This window comes from Dipodomys ordii, unplaced genomic scaffold, assembly GCF_000151885.1.
Source record: "Dipodomys ordii isolate 6190 unplaced genomic scaffold, Dord_2.0 Scaffold1, whole genome shotgun sequence".
NCBI classification, from domain to species: Eukaryota; Metazoa; Chordata; class Mammalia; order Rodentia; family Heteromyidae; genus Dipodomys; species Dipodomys ordii.
The window spans coordinates 39,370,672-39,390,991 of record NW_012267217.1 but is presented as its reverse complement, the minus strand read 5'-3'; the positions used below and the strand labels follow the sequence as shown (position 1 = coordinate 39,390,991).

The 20,320-nt window shown below is 39.2% G+C and overlaps 1 protein-coding gene across 1 annotated transcript in view; it reads left to right on the top strand.

The window, feature by feature from the left end:
* Ica1l (islet cell autoantigen 1,69kDa-like) overlaps nt 1–20,272 on the top strand; it is a 30,542-nt gene extending 10,270 nt beyond the window's left edge. The window contains exons 4-11 of the mRNA XM_013010457.1: nt 251–449; nt 1,986–2,111; nt 4,210–4,308; nt 5,738–5,823; nt 8,493–8,533; nt 10,019–10,279; nt 14,113–14,190; nt 20,114–20,272. Of these exons, the coding sequence (XP_012865911.1) occupies nt 251–449; nt 1,986–2,111; nt 4,210–4,308; nt 5,738–5,823; nt 8,493–8,533; nt 10,019–10,279; nt 14,113–14,190; nt 20,114–20,178 (955 nt within the window). The 3' untranslated portion in view covers nt 20,179–20,272. The remainder of the gene's footprint in view (nt 1–250; nt 450–1,985; nt 2,112–4,209; nt 4,309–5,737; nt 5,824–8,492; nt 8,534–10,018; nt 10,280–14,112; nt 14,191–20,113) is intronic.
* The last annotated feature ends 48 nt before the right edge of the window (nt 20,273–20,320 follow it).

The window sequence follows — 20,320 nt, the reverse complement described above, 5'->3', positions numbered from 1 at the left end:
ATCTAAAGTGCTCCAAAAATTATAAATTATATATTTCCTAAAGTAAAAAAGGAGAAGGTATAAAAGGGAAAAAGTATAATAATTCAAAGTTGACTACATGAGCCTTACTTACTTTCTACATCTCCTTAGATACGTCAATAATTTCATATTTCTAGGCTCATTTTTAGAGCAAATATTTTTATAATTGGTTTGAACTTTTGTTTTAATTATGGGATGTACAACCCTCTGATTTTTACCTTTCTTCCATTAGATTGGCCTTGTGTACTCCTCTCTCTCGACTTAAGCAAGAAGTAGCAACATTTAGTCAAAGGGCTGTGTCCGACACATTGATGACAATCAATCGGATGGAACAGGCACGCACAGAATACAGAGGAGCTCTGCTGTGGATGAAAGATGTATCCCAGGAACTGGATCCAGATACCTTAAAACAAATGGAGAAGTTTAGAAAAGTAAGAAAATATATTCTTTTCCTTTCCTTGATGCATAAAATATGGAACTGATACATAATAATTTAGTGAAGAATCAAGACAATAGCTCTTTTTTTTGAGCCATTGTCTTGCTAGGTAGCCCAGCTGGCCTAGAACTCTATCCTTTTGCCTCTGCCTCTTGGCGTGTACTGGGATTACAGACATATGTAACTGCCTCTGCCGTTTTTAAATGGATATTTTAATGTTCACCTTGGTAGCACATATATTAAAAATACATATTTTACTATAAATTATTGTTTGCTTGGAGATTTTGGCACACCTTCCACCTCCCCCCCATCTCTATCTCTATCTCTTGTCCTAGAGCTTGAACTCAGTGCCTGGGCACTGAGCTACTTTTGTTCAAGGCTAGTGTTCTACCACCTGAGCCACAGCACTACTTCTGGCTTTATTAGAGTCTTGTGGTCTATTAGAGTCTTGAGAGTCTCATGGACTTTCCTACTTGGGCTAGCTTCAAACCACAATCATCAGATCTCAGTTTCCTGGGTAGCTAGGATTACAGGCATGAGCCACAAGTTCCAAACACACTTTTTTTAAAACTTTTTTTTTTTAATCAACCTTTTCCTTTTTTTTTTTTTTTAATCCCACTCGTATTAGATCTAACCACATTTTAAAGAATGTTGACCTGAACTTGTGGAAATTCTTTGCAGAAAGAAAACAGCTTACTACCAAAGGAAAATATATAATTTAAGTAAAAAGTTATATAAAAAGTTAATACTAAAAAAAAGTGAATACTGTCAAAATTTTCATTCTGTTACAATACAATTTCACTACAAACCTACTAAGCAAATATGCATAGACATGTGCTTTGCTAATAAATTACTCATTATAAATTATATCCCATAGGGCTGAGGGATAGACCCTGTGCTCAATCCCAAACCTAAAAAAAGTAATCCTCTAAATTTGACGTACATGGATATTAGAATTCATTCATTTCATAAACTCAGACCCGATAATAAAAACTCCTAATATTTGACATTGATGGAGAGCCTATACTTTATGCCAGTTAGTATAAGTGTTTGGTGTCATTGATTACTCTCAGCAGCATGTAGGTAAACATGTCTTTTTGGTTTTGGTTATTTTTATTGAATAGAGACTGGTATTTGGGGCCTGGGTTAGCCTGGACGTCAATGCTCCTTCCTATGGCCTCCTTCCTAGCTTTGATAACAAGCATGGGCCACCACATCTAGTTCATTTCATTGAAATAAAGTCTGGCTTACTTTTTGTCCCAGCAAACCTCAAACCACATTCTTTGTATACCAAGTAACTGGGAATATAGATTTGAGTCCATCTCTGATCTCATACTTTCTCAACCTACAGATAGCCTGGGAAGACTCTCCTACAATTATCAGGCATAGACAAAATCTTCATTATTAATTATAGATTATATCAATGATACAAAGAAAGAGTATTGTTATTCTTTTACAATTTTATATGTTTAGAAATCTTCATTCCAAACCTGTATTATTGAAAATAATATTAATATTTTTGTGATTGCAGGTACAGATCCAAGTGAGAAATAGTAAAGGTTCTTTTGACAAGTTAAAAATGGATGTTTGTCAGAAAGTGGATTTACTTGGAGCTAGTCGCTGCAATATGTTATCTCATTCCCTCACTACCTACCAGGTACCAACCTCCATGGTCAGCATGCCCTTGCAGTAAAGATGAGTGGTGAGATTCCTTTTTAAAAGTTGTCTAGACGGTGAAAACAACTCATACAATCCTTTCATTGGCATGTCAAGGTTGTCACATATAGACAATTATAAAAATCTAAACTAAAAGGACGTTACAGAGATTGTCTATTCCTGTAGTGTCAGGTTAGTCTTCGTGTCGAGAGAGAGAGAGAGAGAGAGAGAGAGAGAGAGGAGAGAGGAGATAGAAAGGAGAAGAGAGAGAGAGAGAGAGAGAGAGAGAGAGACCTAGAAACTCTCTGGTTTGAAAAGAGAAATGCTGAGGAAGCCAAATTCAAGTTCCATTAGCCTGGATTTTTACTGGAGAGCTGAGCTTCTGGTTTGAACTACATAGTTTCATCTGAAGCAAAGAAACAATGGTTTGAAAAGGTTGGAAACTTTTCTTGTCATTTTATAGATGACAATTCAAGTGAATGGCAATGTGGGGCTTAAAAACCTGTTTTCTAATTCTAGGTCATGGGTTCTTTTCATTCTGCCCAGTCACCATCCTACATCACTTGAGCTCAGAAGCCTCCCTGTGCTTACATTACCTCAAACCATACAGAAATAATTATAATGAGTAAGTTAGCAGTTAACAAATAGCAGCTACTGAATTCAACATGTATTTACAAATAGCAAGATAACACAAACTGTATTTGCTTAAGAAAATAATAAAATGGCTCTTTGTGCTATTTTAAAGGAATTTACCTAATACTGTGGATTCAGGAGTCAAGAAGGGATGTACATGAAAATAAAAGCAGATGACCATCCATGTAGAATAACTCCTTACACAAACAGCTGATAATTCTGTCCTCCTTTGTTCTCTCTACTCATACCTCTCTCTTTGACTAGGAACCCTGAAACAACAAGGAAGATGGCCAATTACTTGAGTACATTTGGGGGGGGGGTTGGTCATGGGGCCTGAACTCTGGGCCTGGGTGCTGTCCTTCAGCCCTTCAGCTCAAGGCTAGCACTCTACCACTTGAGCCACAGCGCCACTTCCAACTTTTTTCTTTTTGCTTATGTGGTGCTGAGGAATCGAACCCAGGGCCTCATGCATGCAAGGCAAGCGCTCTACCACTGAGCCACCTTTCCAGCCTCTTGAGTACATTTTTGTGCTCTCAAGTGGAAGCATATATAAACATCTTATTATTCTTCAATAACAAGATGTTTACATATGCTTGCCAACATGAAGATTATACATTTACATTTATTCCTCTTTCTATAGAAATTAGTATTTCCATACTTTTAACCTTTTCTTTTAGACTGTTTAAGTGTTCCAGTCTATAAGTTTTTTGTTGTTGTTGTTTGGTTGGGTTTTTTTGGTGCTGGTCCTAGGGCTTGAACTCAGGGCCTGGGTGCTGTTCCTGAGCTTCTTTTGCTCAAGGCTAGTGCTCTACCACTTGAACCAAAGCCTCACTTCCAGATTTTTTGGTAGTTTAGTGGAGATAAAGAATCTCTACAGATTTTCCTGCCTGGGCTGGATTCAAACCATGATCCTCAGATCTCAGCCTCATGAGTATCTAGGATTGCAGGCATGAGCCACTGGCACTTGGTTGGGTTTGCTTTCTTTTAGCTGCATAGGTGATGGGTGCACATACATGAATACACAGATGTTGGTGTTTAAACTCAGGGCTTCAATGTGCTAGGCAGACCCTTTGCCACTGAGACAGGTCGATAGCTCACTTTTTGCACTGGTTATAGAGACAAAAGTCTTGCTTTTTTGTGTGAGCCTACTGTTTGGACCACAATCCTTTTTTATGCTTTCCATAGTAGCTGGGATAGCATTTGCACCCCCACTATACCCAGCAGTTGACTGAGGATGTTTGCCTGAACCCCATCTCAACCTCCCGAGTAGCTAGATTACAGGCAAGGCCCACTCACTTGACTACAGGGACTATTTTTTATTCAGAATTATGATTTACAGCTCTTTCTGGTTCTCCAAACTTGAACAACTGAATTTAGTTCTTGCTGCTTCTACTGCATCAATAAGGAAATGCAGCACTGAACAAAGGAGGAAAGAAGAACTGAAGTGTCACCTTTTTTATCTACAGAGAACATTGCTTGGATTCTGGGAGAAAACAGCTCGAATGATGTCCCAAATCCATGAGGCCTGTACTGGCTTTCATCCCTATGATTTCGTAGCTCTCAAGGTACATTTTTCTTGTTCCTTGTTAACATTTCATTTGGGTAATAACACTGAAACTTTTTTCTAAGCTTAATTTGAAATTTATAAAAAAAAATTGGGCTATGTTTTCTGCACTCCGTCTGATAAGATGGATTAGCACTTCCGTGGTTCCAAATGATGGCAGCAACACTGAAACACAAGGGAGTACAGCAATAGGTTGAAGGTAATGTGTAAGGTGGAGAAAAATGAAAATAAAAATTCAAAGAGATAAGAAAAGACTATGGAACTAACATGTCGAATTGAGAACTCCTTAATGTACAAGATGCATTATGGAAATGTGACCGAATGCTTGGCTATTCTAAACAATGGCCAGATTACTTACATGACAGTTTTAGAACTGTAAGACACATTTCCTGTATTCACACTGATCTGTCAGATATGGCTGATGATAAAAATTAAGCTCACGACTTAGGTTTGATAACAGCTAAAGAGAAAAACATGCTTCATTAGTTCTCTCTGTAACAGAGTATCCTCTGGCCAGGAATGCAGTGCTTTTAACTTGTATATCTTCAGTCACATCATTTGCACTGCCTTACTCATGTGATAGTCATTTCTTCAATTCTAATAGACTATGTTGCAGTACCTTTCATCTTACCATTCTGCCCTGTTTTCAGTAAAGCTTAGAATTTTTTTTTTGACGGCTGGGCACCAGTGATTCACGCCTATAATCCTAGCTACTCAGGAGGCTGAGATCTGAAGATCATAATCCAAAGCCAGCTCAGGCAGGAAAGTCCATGAGACTATCTACAGTTAACCACCAGAAAACCAGAAGTGGTGCTATGGCAAGTGGTAGAGCGCTCACTTTGAGCTGAAGAGCTGAGGGACAGCACCCAGGCCCAGATTTTAAGCCCCACGACTGACACACACACACACATACACACACACAATCTGAGATTCTTGCTGGATTCATATCAGCCACAGGCTCATACCTTGCCACTGAGATGATTTCTAAGGTCAGGTTCTGACATAACATCTTTCAACCCCAAAGATGCCTTGAATTAGACTGGGTTTTTACATTTTTATGTAAACTTATTTTTTAATTTCTATAATAAATGCTTCCTTGAATAGCACTTGGTATATTTAGACAAATTTTATGCCTAATGTCTACTCAGAAATGATGCTGAAAATCTTTAGCTATGTTTGGAGCATTGCAACACAGTTGAAGTGGACCTGTCAGAACATTGTTTAACCAACCTGTCACTAGCCCACATCACAGTATGTGTGGTTCCTACAGGCAACCAGGATAAACTACATTAGCATACACTCCCCACATGGGAATAGTTCCAAATTATCCCTATTTTATATTGTTCTTTAGCAATGTATTTCTCATTTTGTTTTCAAAGAGAGAAACAGAGTCTTTGCATCTATTTAACATTGAATTTTTTTATCCTTAGAGATTACAAGACACTCCAAGCAAGCTTACTGAAGATCACAAAGAAGGACAAATAGAAGACAATGTTCTTACTGAAAACCTCAATAAGTAAGCAGGCAGAAGCTATGCTGTGCAAGTCCTGGATATCATTTTGTGACTTCATGTAGAATTATTTTTTCTCTGATGCATTGAATGCTTTCTTCCATGTCATTTTTTCTAGTACCCTTAGACATTTGTTTTGGAGTTGTTTTTTTAATTCAAGTTTTACTATGGCAGGTAAAGAGTGACAGGAGTACTAAATGAATTTGGGTTATTATTCCAGATTCTGACATTTGGAAGGTTGAGCCTTCTAGTAAGAGCCAGGAGTACCTCTGGTCATGCCTAAAGGGGTCAGCGGCTGTTACAAATCCACCTCTAAACCGCACAGATGAAGCTAGGCCTGGTTACCTGACAAGTTTACATACCTCGCTATGTATGACATGTTGCCTATTTCTCTTTTATTGCATATTTTCTTTGTTTCCCTTCCAGAGCTGCTGCTTAATCCTCATTTTGACTAAATTGACTAAAATAACAAACTAAAAAATAAGGACCAAAATGATCCTAAATAGAAAGCATTTCCCATTTTCTCTGTGGGAAATCAAAATCAAAATATTGGCTAACTGGAATATATAAATGTTTTGGGATCAACAGTGTGTGTGTGTGTGTGTGTGTGTGCGTGTGTGTGTTGGTGTGTGTGTTGGTACTGGGGCTTGAACCAAGGGCCTTGTGCTCTGAGCTTTGCTCTTTTCCTTGCACTTTACTACTTGAGCCAGACCTCCAGTGTTGCATTTTGCTAATTGGAAATGGAGTCTCAGAGAGATTTTTTCAGTTTGCACTAGCATTAATACAAGTCTTAGACTCCTGAATAGATAGAATTATAAGTATGAGTGCCACTGGAGCCCAGCTAGGACCAACAATTATCAAGTATTAGTTATAAATTAAACCTTAACTATATATTGGCATTTTGATTCATACCTAAAATGGAATGTTTATTTTTTCGATTCTCATATCTCATAGAAGTTATTTTTTCAAAATCTTTCCACGATTCTTTAACATTACAAGAGCTACTTTTTGAGCTAACAGATTCCCAAGCACTTCATCCCCTCTTCAATACAGTCATTTAAAAACCAAATACATATATTGTCATTGGAAATTTTATCCCAAATCATAACTATCTATTTGTCTAATAGATTTTTCTTGTAGTATTTGTTAAAAATCAACATCCTATTGCTTTTACATGTCTTCAAAGGCCTAATAGAAACAACCTTGACTAAATCTGTTTAGTTTTTTACCTGACCTTTTGGTTATTACATGGATGCTATAAATCAGCTATTAGATGGATGCTATAAATCTCCAAAATTAGTATTGATTGATGATATTCTAAACTAATATGTCTTCTTTTAGAAACATGAGTTTAGAATAGAATGCCTCACTTCTACAGGGATGTTCTTGTATTTAGTTGTTAAGTAAAACCATTCAATGCTTGAAAATGAAACTTCATATTCTATGGCTTTGATTCTCTAAATTGTAGTACAAGTTAAATTTCCTTTATGTTAGAGGTGTCAGATTTTGGATTAAAAAAAAACTGGAATAGTCACATCTACATAAATGAGTAATCTTGGGGATAGGACCAAAGTCTAAAATGAAATTCACTTATGTTTTACAAACATCCTATACACATAGCCTGAGGTAATTCTGTACAATACTGTAATAATTTTGTGCAAGAAACAAAGTTTCGGCCAGGCGCTGGTGGCTCACGCCTGTAATGCTAGCTACTCAGGAGGCTGAGCAGGAGAGACTGTGAGACTCCTATCTCCAATAAACCACCAGAAAACCGGAAGTGGTGCTGTGGCTCAAGTGGTAGAGCACTCGCTTTGAGCTGAAGAGCTGAGGGACAGCGCCTAGGCCCAGAGTTCAAGCCCCACGACCGACAAAAAAAAAAAAAAAAAAAAGAAACAAAGTTTCTTGGTGTAGATTTTTTTCCCCTTTGGTATCATGTCAGTGCTTGAAACATTATAGATTTCAGAGCCTTTTGATTTGTTTGGTTTTTATTTTGGGTCCAGTCATGGGGCCTGAACTCTGGACCTGGGCGCTGTCCCTCAGCTCTTCAGCTCAAGGCTAGCGCTCTACCACTTGAGCCACAGCGCCACTTCTGGATTTTTTCTTTTTGCTTATGTGGTGCTGATGAATTGAACCCAGGGCCTCTGGCATGCAAAGCATGTGCTCTACCACTGAGCCACCTTCCCAGCCCCTCAGAGCCTTTTGAATTGGGGATATTCAACCTTACATTTAGCACACTGCCTACAAATGCTGCTGTTACAATGGAGATACTTAGTAAATGTTGAATATGGGTAGACTTTTTGGTTTGTATAGATCTATAAAAGTAAGAAATTCTCCCAATGATAGATTTTTGGGAGATCTACTAGACAAATATTTTATATATCCTCCCCCTTTTGGGGAGGGGGGCTTGTCCCTGGGCTCTTTTTGCTTAAGACTAGCCTCTACCACTTGAGCCACAGTGCCACTTCTGGCTTTCTCTGTGATTAATTGGAGATAAGAGTCTCATGGGAGGGCTTCAAACCATGATCCGTAACTCTCAGCCTCCTAAGGAGCTAGGATTACAGAGCCCACCAATGCTGGGCTCTAAGTTACATTTTTAACTATATAAACTCTTTGGGGACTATGAACACCAAATGTATTTTAACCAGAATCTATGCATTATCTTGCTTTCACTTCAGGGTAGGTTTGTCTGAAGAAGCAAGCTTCAGGAGAGAGTCAGGTAAGATGTAGATTTGTTATCTTGAAATGGTCACATTTTCAATTGCCAAAAGTTTATCATACCTTTTAAAAAAAGGTTTTGCTAATATTCATTAATAATAATAAATAAAATTCTATAAGTCCATTCTATACACATCAAATTATCTTTTTTTTTTTGTCAGTCGTGACTTTAGGACTTTTTACTATTTTAACACTAGGTGGTGCAGTAATCTAGGTTTGCTGTATTCCTGTTGTTTACACATTAAAGGTTGCCCTCCTCTGTTCACTGCTATTTAAGTATCCCATAGATTATGCCATCAAATATTTGTATTTCAGAAAGGTGAAAGAGCCTTTGTGTTTTGGTTTAATTTTTAAATCATTTCATCCTTCATGCATTCCAATCAAAGAATTCAATTATATATCTTTCTCCTTTAAGAATTCACTGAGCTCCCTGATAAGTGGATGCTAAATCCAAAATATTAGGTGATATGACAAAACTAACAGGACTTAAGAAACAAAGAACTCCCACTCATCTGGTTGAACCACTAAATATCCCCATGCTGCTGATCACATATATGGTATATAACATGTGAGCACCGTTATATATTACAGACTGTGATAGACAATTTGCTCCAGGAAAGTTAGAATGAACTTGTGACTTTAAATGAGCATCATTATTCCACAATACTGTGAATTTCCGGAAATTATGTAATCACTTAATCACAATCAAAAAAAAAAAAAAGAACCTCGGGGAAGGGAGGGAGGGAGGGGATGGTAGAGGGAAAACAATGGAGGGGGTAACAATGTTCAAGAGGAAGTGTACTCATTACCTCACTCATGTAACTGTAACCCTCTGTATAGTATCTTTACAATAAAAAAAAAAAAAGAATTCACTGAGGAAGTGGTGCTGTGGCTCAAGTGATAGAGCACTAGCTTTGAGCACAAATTGCTCAGGGACATCACCCAGGCCAGCAAAAAAAAAAAAAAAAATTCAGTGAAATTTTTTATGCTAATATAAAGAATTTTAGTGATTTCCACATGTGTAAGGTCCATTCCTAGTATTAGGTTATGTATATTCAGGATAAATACCTTATTAATTATGCTGCTCAAAGCTCTTAAATCTTTCTTTAATCATCTTTATCCCCTTCACTTTTTTTCTTTTTTACCAAACATGGTATATTAAACAAACATGACATATTACCAAACATGGTATATAGTGTTACTGTTCTTATTTCTCCATGCATCTTTTGCCATTTGCCTTACATAGGTGGTAGCTTAATTATTTCAAATATTTATAACTGTCCTTTGTTATATCCTCATTGTGAAAATGTGACCATTTTGATCTAAATCTTGCCCACTTAGGAATAATTGTCACATTAACTTCCAACCAATTTATTTGCTGGTAAAAGTTCTTTGGTACTGTAAAAGAACAATGAAACTAATTTATCATGTGTCTTACTCTCATTTCTTCAAAAAGAATAGCCTTTCTGCTTTTATTTTCAATCAGCAGCAGCAAAAGATGTACCTTCAGATTCACTGGAAAGAGAAGATTTTGAGAAGGAATTCTCATTTCTGAATAGCCTTCTAAGCCCTGCTTGTTCCAGCACTAGTGAATCTACCCAAGAATGCCAGACTTCTTGTGGGAGCGCCAGTGCTGGTGTCACGCCCCAGGAGGCTTCTGTGGGGTCCGAGCCTCTTGCTCATTCCTCTGGATTCCTCCCCTCACAACTCTTTGACCTTGGCCTTCATGCTGCTGGAGCTTTCAACAGTAAGTATCTATCAACCATTTGTACACACGTGCCTCATTATACCTTTGAAAACAAAAATAGTATGCTTGTTGATGCTAGAACCAACAAGGAGCTTGATTTTTTTTCTTTTTTTCTTTTTTGGTTGGTCCTGGGGCTTGAACTCTGGGCACTGTCCCTCAGCTCTTCAGCTCAAGGCAAGCACTCTACCACTTGAGCCATAGCACCACTTCCGGTTTTCTGAGTGGTTAGCTGGCAATAAGAGTCTCAGGGACTTTCCTGCCCATGCTGGCTTTGAACTGTGATCCTCAGATCTCAGCCTCTTGAGTAGCTAGGATTGCAGGCGCGAGCCATCAGTACCCGGCTTAAGGAGGTTGATTTTTTTTTAACTGGATAAAATCAGCACTCACCACCAATGAACTGCAAAAATACCAAATCTAATCACACTGGATATATGTTAAGGAATCTGAAATGACCTATGTTTCCTTGCCATTTCCACCAGACTTACATGCTCTTAGATACTGACTTTCTTTCCTAGGTTGTTTAGTTTGCCATACTTGACCTGATAAGTTACCCTCCCAATAGGAGATCCATTTCTTTCATTAAACAAAATTTGGTGTGTTTTCATTCTGTGAGTTCAGCGTTAACAAGAAAAAGGGACAGCTTGAGTAGCTGGGTCCAGGCAGCCTTCTGGGTAAAACAGCAGGAGTGGAGGACACAGAGGCAAGCTGGGAAGAGGTATTCCTGAAGGAACACCCACCTCAGTGTACTATCCTGTTTCCAGCTCTGCACCTTGGGAGTCATTTTGCTCCTCATGTCCATATTCGTTACCAAGTCATGTCTATTCTGTTTCTGAAACTGCTTCACAACTAGAGCCATTTAGAGCCTCCCTTGGCTTCGTTTTGCTGCAATATAGCTCCTAACAAGTCTTTAGCTCCAAGTTCCTCCTCCACACTTCCTCCAAGAAGCAGATTCTGAGGTTAGCACCCTGCTTTTAAAAACTGAAGCACACATGGTTTCAGGATAAAACCTGCATTCCAATGTTTATCTCCTACCTTACCTTCAGAATATTTGCTGTTTCTGTCACCCCATTCAGTATCTCCAGATCCCTTAGAGGCACCTTTCTGTTGCTGTTCAGTAATGGAGGATGGATGTAAACCTTAGCACAGGATTCCCAATGAAAGCTTTCTCCATGATGGCCAGTCCTTGAATTGCTTCTTAGTACTAACAGATGGCCTTCCAAAGTGTGTTACTTGTATCTGTTTTTATAGCTGTAGTCAGTTTATCTTCCCTTAAACAGGTCTCTCATCTCCCAGATTTTATTATTTAAAAAAACCTTCAAAAAATAAACCATTCACACCTGTATCAGCATCTTAACATGCTGTACTTTGCATTAAAATACTATATTATGCTATATCACAAGGGCATGATTTGTAGGGATTTGTCTTGTATATTCTGTGACAGAAGCATGAAGTTCCCTCAATAAAATACCAGTTAAATAACCATTTGGTAAGAGTTTATTGACTAGCCTAAAAGAATGGACAGGATTACTTGACACAGAAGCACTCTATCTAAGGATAACTGTGGTGCCTTCCTATGGCAGGGTTTTTCCGGGCACATCAATGGCCTGGTAGGTCTAATGATTTGTAAACCAATCGCTTTTCCATCATGTGTTCTAACTCTTCTACCCCCTATTTTTACGAGTCTCTCACAGCTTGATTCTTCTTCTAGTTGATACAATATCAACAATCACTTTCACTACTGAAAACAATTGGTCCCAGCTTGAAAACAAACAAGATATTCCCATCTACTAGACAAGTTAAAACTCAGTGTTTATGTGACTCATCTGAGGTCATGGGGCAGTGTAAACAATAAAGGGAGCAGAACCTGCTCCCCTGCACCTCATGCAGGATTCCACTATTTTTTGTTGTTGGTGGTAGTCATGGGTCTTGAACTCAGAGTTTGGGTGTTATCTCTGAGCTCTTTCACTCGAAGCTACATTCTACCACTTTTAGCCACTGCTCTAGTTCCAGCTTTCTGGTGATTAATTGGAAACAAGAGTCTCACAGACTTTCCTGCCCACGCTGGCTTTGAACCATAATCCCCATACCTCAGTCTCTTGAGTAACTAAGATTATAGATATAACCACCAGTGCCCTGCTCCATTTCACTATTCTTATGTCCACTTTCTTTTCTCCTGCTAATGAGGCTGGACAGCGAGCTAGCTACCTTAAGAGTAAAAAGACAAATGTTTTAGAAACCTCAAGGTCTTAGTCTACTTTATGTAATGTACCATAAGATTGGGTATTTATAAATAGGTTCTGCTGGCAGTTCTGAAGGCTGAAAAGTCTAAGGGCATAATACCAGAATGTAGCACATCATCTCAGGGCTCAAGTGAGTGCTTAAGACAAGATGGGGCCAGATTTACCCTTTCTATCCAGAACACACCCTGTGACTACTAATCCTTCCAGGATAATGGCAGTAATCCATTCACAAAGGCCAAAGTCCTCAGGACTTGCCTTTAAGGTTCTTCATACCATCATGACAACCATATTTCAATATAAGTTTGAAGGGGGACAGTCAAAATATAGCATGCTATCTATGTGTGTGTGCATGTGCACGCGTGCACGCGCGTGTATATGTGTGTGTGTATTCTGAAGGTACTGGAGTCTGAACTCAGGGCTTCATGCTAGCTAGCTAGATGATCTACCTTCTCCATTTTCAATTTTCTTTTCTTTCTTTTTTTTTTTTTGTCGGTCGGTCGTGGGGCTTGAACTCTGGGCCTGGGCGCTGTCCCTGTGCTCTTCAGCTCAAGGCTAGCACTCTACCTCTTCAGCCACAGCGCCACTTCCGGTTTTCTGGTGGTTTATTGGAGATCAGAGTCTCATGGACTTTTCTGCCTGGGCTGGCTTTGAAGCATTATCCTCAGATCTCAGCCTCCTGAGTAGCTAGGATTATAGGAGTGAGCCACTGGTGCCCAGCCATTTTCAATTTTCTTAAAAATTATATATAATGTATATCATGTATGTGAGGCATAGTCTAAATATTATATACTTACATATTTGTTATTTATATTATTAAATGTTAATATTTGTTAACTATATAAATATTAAATATATATTGCATTATGAGTATTTTTACGGGTTCTTAACTCTTCACAGTGAAGAAAAACTGTGAATTATCAAAATATACCCAGTTCTGGACACTAATCTGCTTCATTTTGTGTTAAGATTTGTGGATACACCATTTGGAATTGAAGTCTTTCTTTAATATTTTTCAAAATGACTTTGAAAACTATAAGGATTTCCAACCAACACTATCTGGTACTAAAATTAGATGATTGGTTAAATACCTAATTCCAGATGTTTTTCCCCCCTTTCATGGGGGGGGGGAGGAGAAGGGAGCGGGGATTTCAACTCAGGGCCTCACTCTCAAAAGGCAGGCTATATACCTGGGAGCCAGGCTCCCAGCCCTGTTTGGTTTTGTTGTTGTTGTTGTTTGCTTTTTTCAGTGGTCCTGCTTCTTACCAAGACATGTGCCTGAGCTGTGATGTACCTAATTTTAGGCTTCTTGTTACAGTTAAGATAACAGGTGTTGCCATCAAGTCAGTTCCTGGTTAAGAAGGGGTTTCATGAACTTTTCTGCTCAGTTGCCTTGAATAGTGATTCTGTCAAGTAACTGGGATTACATGCTTGTATCAGTGGTGCCAAGATAGTTTTTAGTTTTTTATCCTATTTTACTATAAAATCTTAGCCTATCACAGACCAGAGGACTTAGCTATTTTTATGTTTTCTTTTTTTGATGCTTTTTCCTGTACCCTACTTAATTAACAAAATTCTTTTCTCCCTTCCCTCCAGACTGGGCCTCCCAAGAGGAATCAGAGCACACTGATAACCTACCAGTGCCTTCACAGAGTCCAAAAAAATTAACACGATGTAAGTTACTTCTTTTCCATTGCATTAAGAATCAGTTGAGCTGGGTGCTGGTGGTAGTGTGTGTTAAAAGGAAAATTTTCCAGGTGTTAGTGGCTCACACCTGTAACCCTAGCTATTGAGGAGGCTGAGATCTGAACATCTTGATTTGAAGCCAGCCCAGATAGTAAAGTCCAGGAGACTCTCATCTCCAATTAAGCACCCAAAAAGCCAGAAGTGGAGCTGTGGCTTACTTGGTAAAGTGTGAGCCTTGATCAAAATTGCTTAGAGCCATGGGCTGGGAAAGTGGCTTAGTGGTAGAGTGCTTGCCTTGCATGCCTGAGGGCCTGGGTTCGATTCCTCAGTACCACATAAGCAAAAAGAAAAAAGCCGGAAGTGGTGCTGTGGCTCAAGTTGAGCTGAAGAGCTGAGGGACAGCACCCAGGCCCAGAGTTCAGGTCCCACTACCGGACCCCCCCAAAAAAAAAATTGCTCAGAGACAGCATGTAGGCCCAGGGTTCAAGCCCCAGAACTAGCACAGGAAGAAAAAAAAAAAAAGGAAAATTCTACCTGGCTATTCTTATAGAAAGCAGAGAAGAAAAACTGAATTGTCATAGAGCAGGATGTTGCATTTTGTGTTAAGATCTGTCTAGTGGATATATAATTTGGTATAGGGGGCCCCCCAACTCTTTTTAGGCCCTTTTTAAGGGCCTTGTGCCTGTTAGGCAAGTTCTCTATCACTGAGATAAAACCCTGGGTCAGATGCTTTTTGATTACAGGAAGCCTGTTAACAAAGAACATATTCAAGTAATTAAGATACCATCCTAATCGGTTGGGGATGTAAAGATTTAACCCAGGGCCTTACGTATACTAAACACTGGCTCTACCACATAGCTAGTTTTAACATTACCTGTTCAAAAGTTTGTGTTCACATAGCTGTGAAATAGATCGTTGGAATGTTTTTCATCTTGAAAATCCAAAACCCTATGCCCATTAACAACTCCCCCTTTCCCTCTCCTTAAACCCCTAGTAACCATCATTCTTTCCTTTTGAGATAAGGTCTCACCATGCTGGTCTCAAACTCATGGTTCTCCTGTCTCAGCCATTTGAGTGCTGGGGCTATGGGTGTGACTCACCATACCCCTCCATCATTATACTTTGTTTCTCTAAGTTTGATTATTTTATATAAATAGACTAGTACAATTTTTTTTCTGGTGACAGGGCATTTCATTGAGCATAGTGTCTTCAATGTTCATTCATTTGGTAGCATGTGGCAGATTTTCCTTTAAAAGGCTTGAATATTTAGTTGGATGCTGTTGGCTCAGTCCTGTAATTCTAGCTACTCAAGATGCTGAGGATTGCAGCTCAAAGCCAGCCTAGGCAGGAAAGTCCATGAGACTCTTCTCTAATTAAGCACCAGAACAGCCAGAAGTAGAGCTGTAGCTCAAGTGGTAGAGCACCAGCCTTAAGCAAAAAAGCTAAGGAAAAGTGCCCAGTCCCTGAGGTAAAGCCCTAGGACCAACATACACACATACACACACAGCCAAATAAGCTGGGCACTGGTAGGTCATGCCTGTGATCATAGCAACTCAGGAGACTGAGATCTGAGGATCAAAGCCATCCTGAGAGCAGGAAAATCTATGAGAGTCTTGTCTTCAAGAAGCAACAACCACAAAAGCTAGAAGTGGAGCTGTGGCTCAAGTGGTAGAGCACTAGCCTTGAGCAAAAAAGTTCAGGGACAGCGCCCAAGGCCTGAGGACTGGCACCAAAAAAATACATATACCACATCTGGTTGTTTTATAGATCATGATTTTCAAACAGCCTTACTGAGATAGGAAATATTCCCTCCATTGGCTGTCAATACTCTGCTATAAACAGGAGACTTCCTTTCTGCTCCAGTTATTTTGTCAGAATAGATTCCTCTCTGTTAGTGCTTTCATATATATATATATATATATATATATATATATATATATTCTGTCCAGTATTCAAACTGCTCTTATATTGGCCTATAGAAGCTCTACAAAAAGCCTACAACATTAATCGTTTTCCCCTGTGCTCCACATGTTGACTTCTTAAAATGTTACCATATTTGGTAACCATGATCACCAAACATTACTGTTTGCTTTATATTCTGTGTATCTTCTAATTGAATGTTCATATCATATACATAATTCCTATTTAACACTAGATACTTCAGTATCAGCTTCCTGAAAACAAGGTTTTGATCATTGTATGATTATGTTACATAATGATCAAGGTCAGAAAATTAGCTGCCATAGGACCACACACAGTTTGAGTACAAATCTTACTCAGTTTTGGTCACTGTTCCACTGATGTGTTTTATGCCAGAGGAGAAAAACAGCTTAGTTTTCATTTTTCCCAATCTAGGAACCAAACCAGAATTGAGCTGGCAAGTCTCTGTAGTCTCTAAGTAATCCTTAATCTTTTTTAAATAACCTTGAATGTTTTTCACTGTGCAGCAGGTCACTTATTTTGAAGACTGTCCTTCAGTAGGGTTTATCTGATTTTTTCATAATTAAATGCAGGTTGCTCATTTTGGCAGAACTAGCAGCACAGGAATGGTGCTGTACCATCTTAATCTTATCAGGTGTGTGATGTCTGTTTTGTCCCATTGCTGGTAACAGTAACTTTCACCACTAGCTTAAGGTGGTTATCTGCTACATTTTTCCACTACAAAAATGTCTACTTTTTTTCCTTTTGTTGGCTAACAGTGGTCTCATGGGAAATATTCTGAAACTCTGTACATAGCTTCTTTTGTAGTAGTATTAGGGTTTTGAATTCAGAGCCTTAATGTTGGTTAGCTTGAGCCATGCCCACCATTCCCTCCACCCCCATTTCTGTTTATGTTTTGCATTTCTGTGTGGGCTGGGCCTGTGACCCAAGATCCTCCTACCTATACCTCCCTCCTAGCTAGGATGAATGCACAGCTTGTTTTGCTGAAACACGGTGTCACTTTTTGCCCAGTCTGACTTTAAATTACGGTCCACCCACTCTCTTGCCTCGTGAGTAGTTGGGATTATATTGTGGGTCACCATATGTGTCCTAACTGGCTTTTTCCTATCAAAGTTTTGCCAATTAATTTGGCATTTACTGATAACACCTAGTTTTTCTTTGGAGATAGGAATCTTTGGATGTAGCCTAAGCTGGCCTCAACCTCCACGTGTTCCTGCCTCAGTCCCAGGTGATGAGTGCTGTGTTCCATCACACCTGGCTCTTTGATCATTTTTCATGAAATACTTATTACTGTGTTGCTGAGTTTGGGCTTCTTTCCTCTTTTTCTCCAATCTCAATATCTCTAGCTCTACATCCATCTTCCTCGCTCTGATTCTCTCCTTTTCCACTTGTCTTCCTCTCTCTCTGTCCTGGAGACTAAACTTAGCACCGTGCACACGCTGCCTAGCAGTCCACCACTGAGCTGTGTCTTCTTCCTTCACTGTAATTTTTATTTTCACAGTCTCTGTACATTTGTGAACATTCTTAAAAACATTCTCCCTTGTTCCCCTATGGATGTATTCATTGATTTTCTATCAGTACATACTCATTCTTGGAATCCTACTTTTCCAGTGCTTTGAGGTTAAAGATGGAATCACAAGCAAATCACAGCTTCACACTGCTGATTCAGAATATAGTCAACCCTCAAGAACTCAGACTATTTTTCTTTTTTAAACCTGAGTTCGTCCTTATCTATTTAAATAGAAACTATAATCTGGGCAGTAAAATACATCATGCTGCATTATGGTAAAGAAGTCCGTTCACTTCCTGGCAACCAGGAAGCAAAGAGCAATAGCAAGGGGCTAAGCTTCCTGGACCTTCAGATTTATCTGACTTCCTTTCACTAGGGTCTGCCTACTATAGGTTCTATCCCCTCTTAACAGCAACAGGCTGTGGACCTATCCTTTAACATAGGGCTTTTGAGGGACAGTCAAGTTCCAAACTATAGCAAACAAAAAAGCAGACGTACTGAGAAAGATGCTACTTTACCTATAATCATAGAGGCTGATCTGGGGAGGAAAACAAGTGTTTGGAAAAGTTAGCTCTCAGCATAAAGATACATGAATAATTCTGAGCATGTTAATAATAGTTGAAATAGTTAATGATTTAAAACTAATTGGGGGCTGGGAAGGTGGCTCAGTGGTAAAGCACTTGCCTTGCATGCTTGAGGCCCTGGGTTCAATTCCTCAGCACCACATAAGCAAAAAGAAAAAAGCCAGAAGTGGCGCTGTGGCTCAAGTGGTAGAGCGCTAGCCTTGAGCTGAAGAGCTGAGGGGCAGTGCCCAGGCTCAGAGTTCAGGCCCACGACCAGACCCCAAATAAAACAAAAACAAAAATAAAACTAATTCATTGTGTCGATGACTCAAAGCTGTAGCATGTATCATAGTGCAGGTACTGACACTACATCAGCGTGCTCTAAAGTGGATCTGGACACAAACCAACAGGAGACTTTTACTCTGCCCGGATTTAAGGTTTAGTGCCCAAATCCAAGCCTTCTCTGGTCTATGGCAAGTATGAACCAAGTATGTCACAGAGGGCTGACTTGATTCTGGAGTGGACTGCCTTTTACCCTGATCCTCTGGATTTTCAGCTCTGATGTTGAACCATTTGGCTTTCAACAACCTGGCCTTATATGACCTACAGTCTGTTCAGATTTGTTATTCCCAGCCCAGTATCTGCAACAGTAAAACTTGAAGGCTACTTATGCATAAAAATTTCCATTTTCTACAGAAGATGAGAAGGATTTGATGAGGAAGAAGTTGTGATATGGGAGTAGTGGTACGTATCTGTAAATCCCAGTACTGAGGATACTCAAACAAGAGAATTACAAGTTTGAGCCTAGACTGAGTTATACAGTGAGACTTTGTCTCAAAAACTAAATTAGCCGGGCACTGGTGGCTCACGCCTGTAATCCTAGCTACTCAGGAGGCTGAGATCTGAGGATCGCAGGCAGGAAAGTCCGTAAGACTCTTATCTCCAATAAACCCCTAGAAAACCAGAAGTGGCGCTGTGGCTCAAGCGGTAGAACGCTCTCGCCTTGAGCTGAAGAGTGCAAGGACAGTATCCAAGCCCAGAGTTCAAAGCCCATGACAGACAAAAAAACCCCAACAAAATTAATTAAATTAAACTAAGTAAATGCATACATACATAAATGCATGCAGGAAGGGAAGGAGGAGATTCTAAGATATAAGCATTCTGTAAGTTAGTATGTTATGAAAATCTTGTAGCTGAGTGCCAGTGGCTCATGCCTGTGATCCTAGCTACTCAGTAGGTGAGATCTGAGCATAATGCCCTGAAGCCAGACTGTGCAGGAAAGTCCATGAGACTTTCTCCAATTAACTGGCAAAAGGCTGGAAGTGAAGCTGTAGCTCCAGTGATAGAGTACCAGCCTTCAGAGAAAAGGGTATGGGGCAGCACCTAAGCCTTTAGTTCAAAACTTACCACCAGCACAAAAGCAAAAACTAGAGTATATAGAAAACAAATAAAACAACTGTAAATTCAAATGAAAATGTACGTTAATATGGTAGGATTAGGAGGATGTTTTTCCTATATGTGATACTTTTGTAATACTTTCACCATAAAAATCAACAAATGCTGAGTTAACAAGTTATTTTAGTTTTAAATTTTACCTGATATCCTATAATTTACCTTAAAATTAAATGTTTCTAAGATGACTATTGCTTACCTTTCTCAGAGCAGCATGTAATTACTTCACTGCGGGAGCTTCAGCAAAGCACAATGTGTCTGCATCAGCTGTTAAGTAGATATAATGGTCATCAATTTTTTAATAAAAAGAAGTATCTTTTTCAAAATCATAAAAGTGATACAAAATATGACTTCAAAACACTGAAACTCTTCAATGTGTTTTTCTTTTTAATAGCCCCCAACAATGGTAACCAAGACATGTCAGCCTGGTTCAATCTATTTGCAGACCTGGACCCACTTTCAAACCCAGATGCCATTGGACATTCAGATGATGAACTTCTTAATGCATGACTGATGTTCATTTCAGGGGTCTTGAGACATCAATTTTACAACATACTGCCTTTGTGGAAAGGAGGTTCTATTGTAAACCACACCTGAAACCATGATATTTGCGACTATAATACCTGTCAGCCAGTACCTGTAATCAGATGGT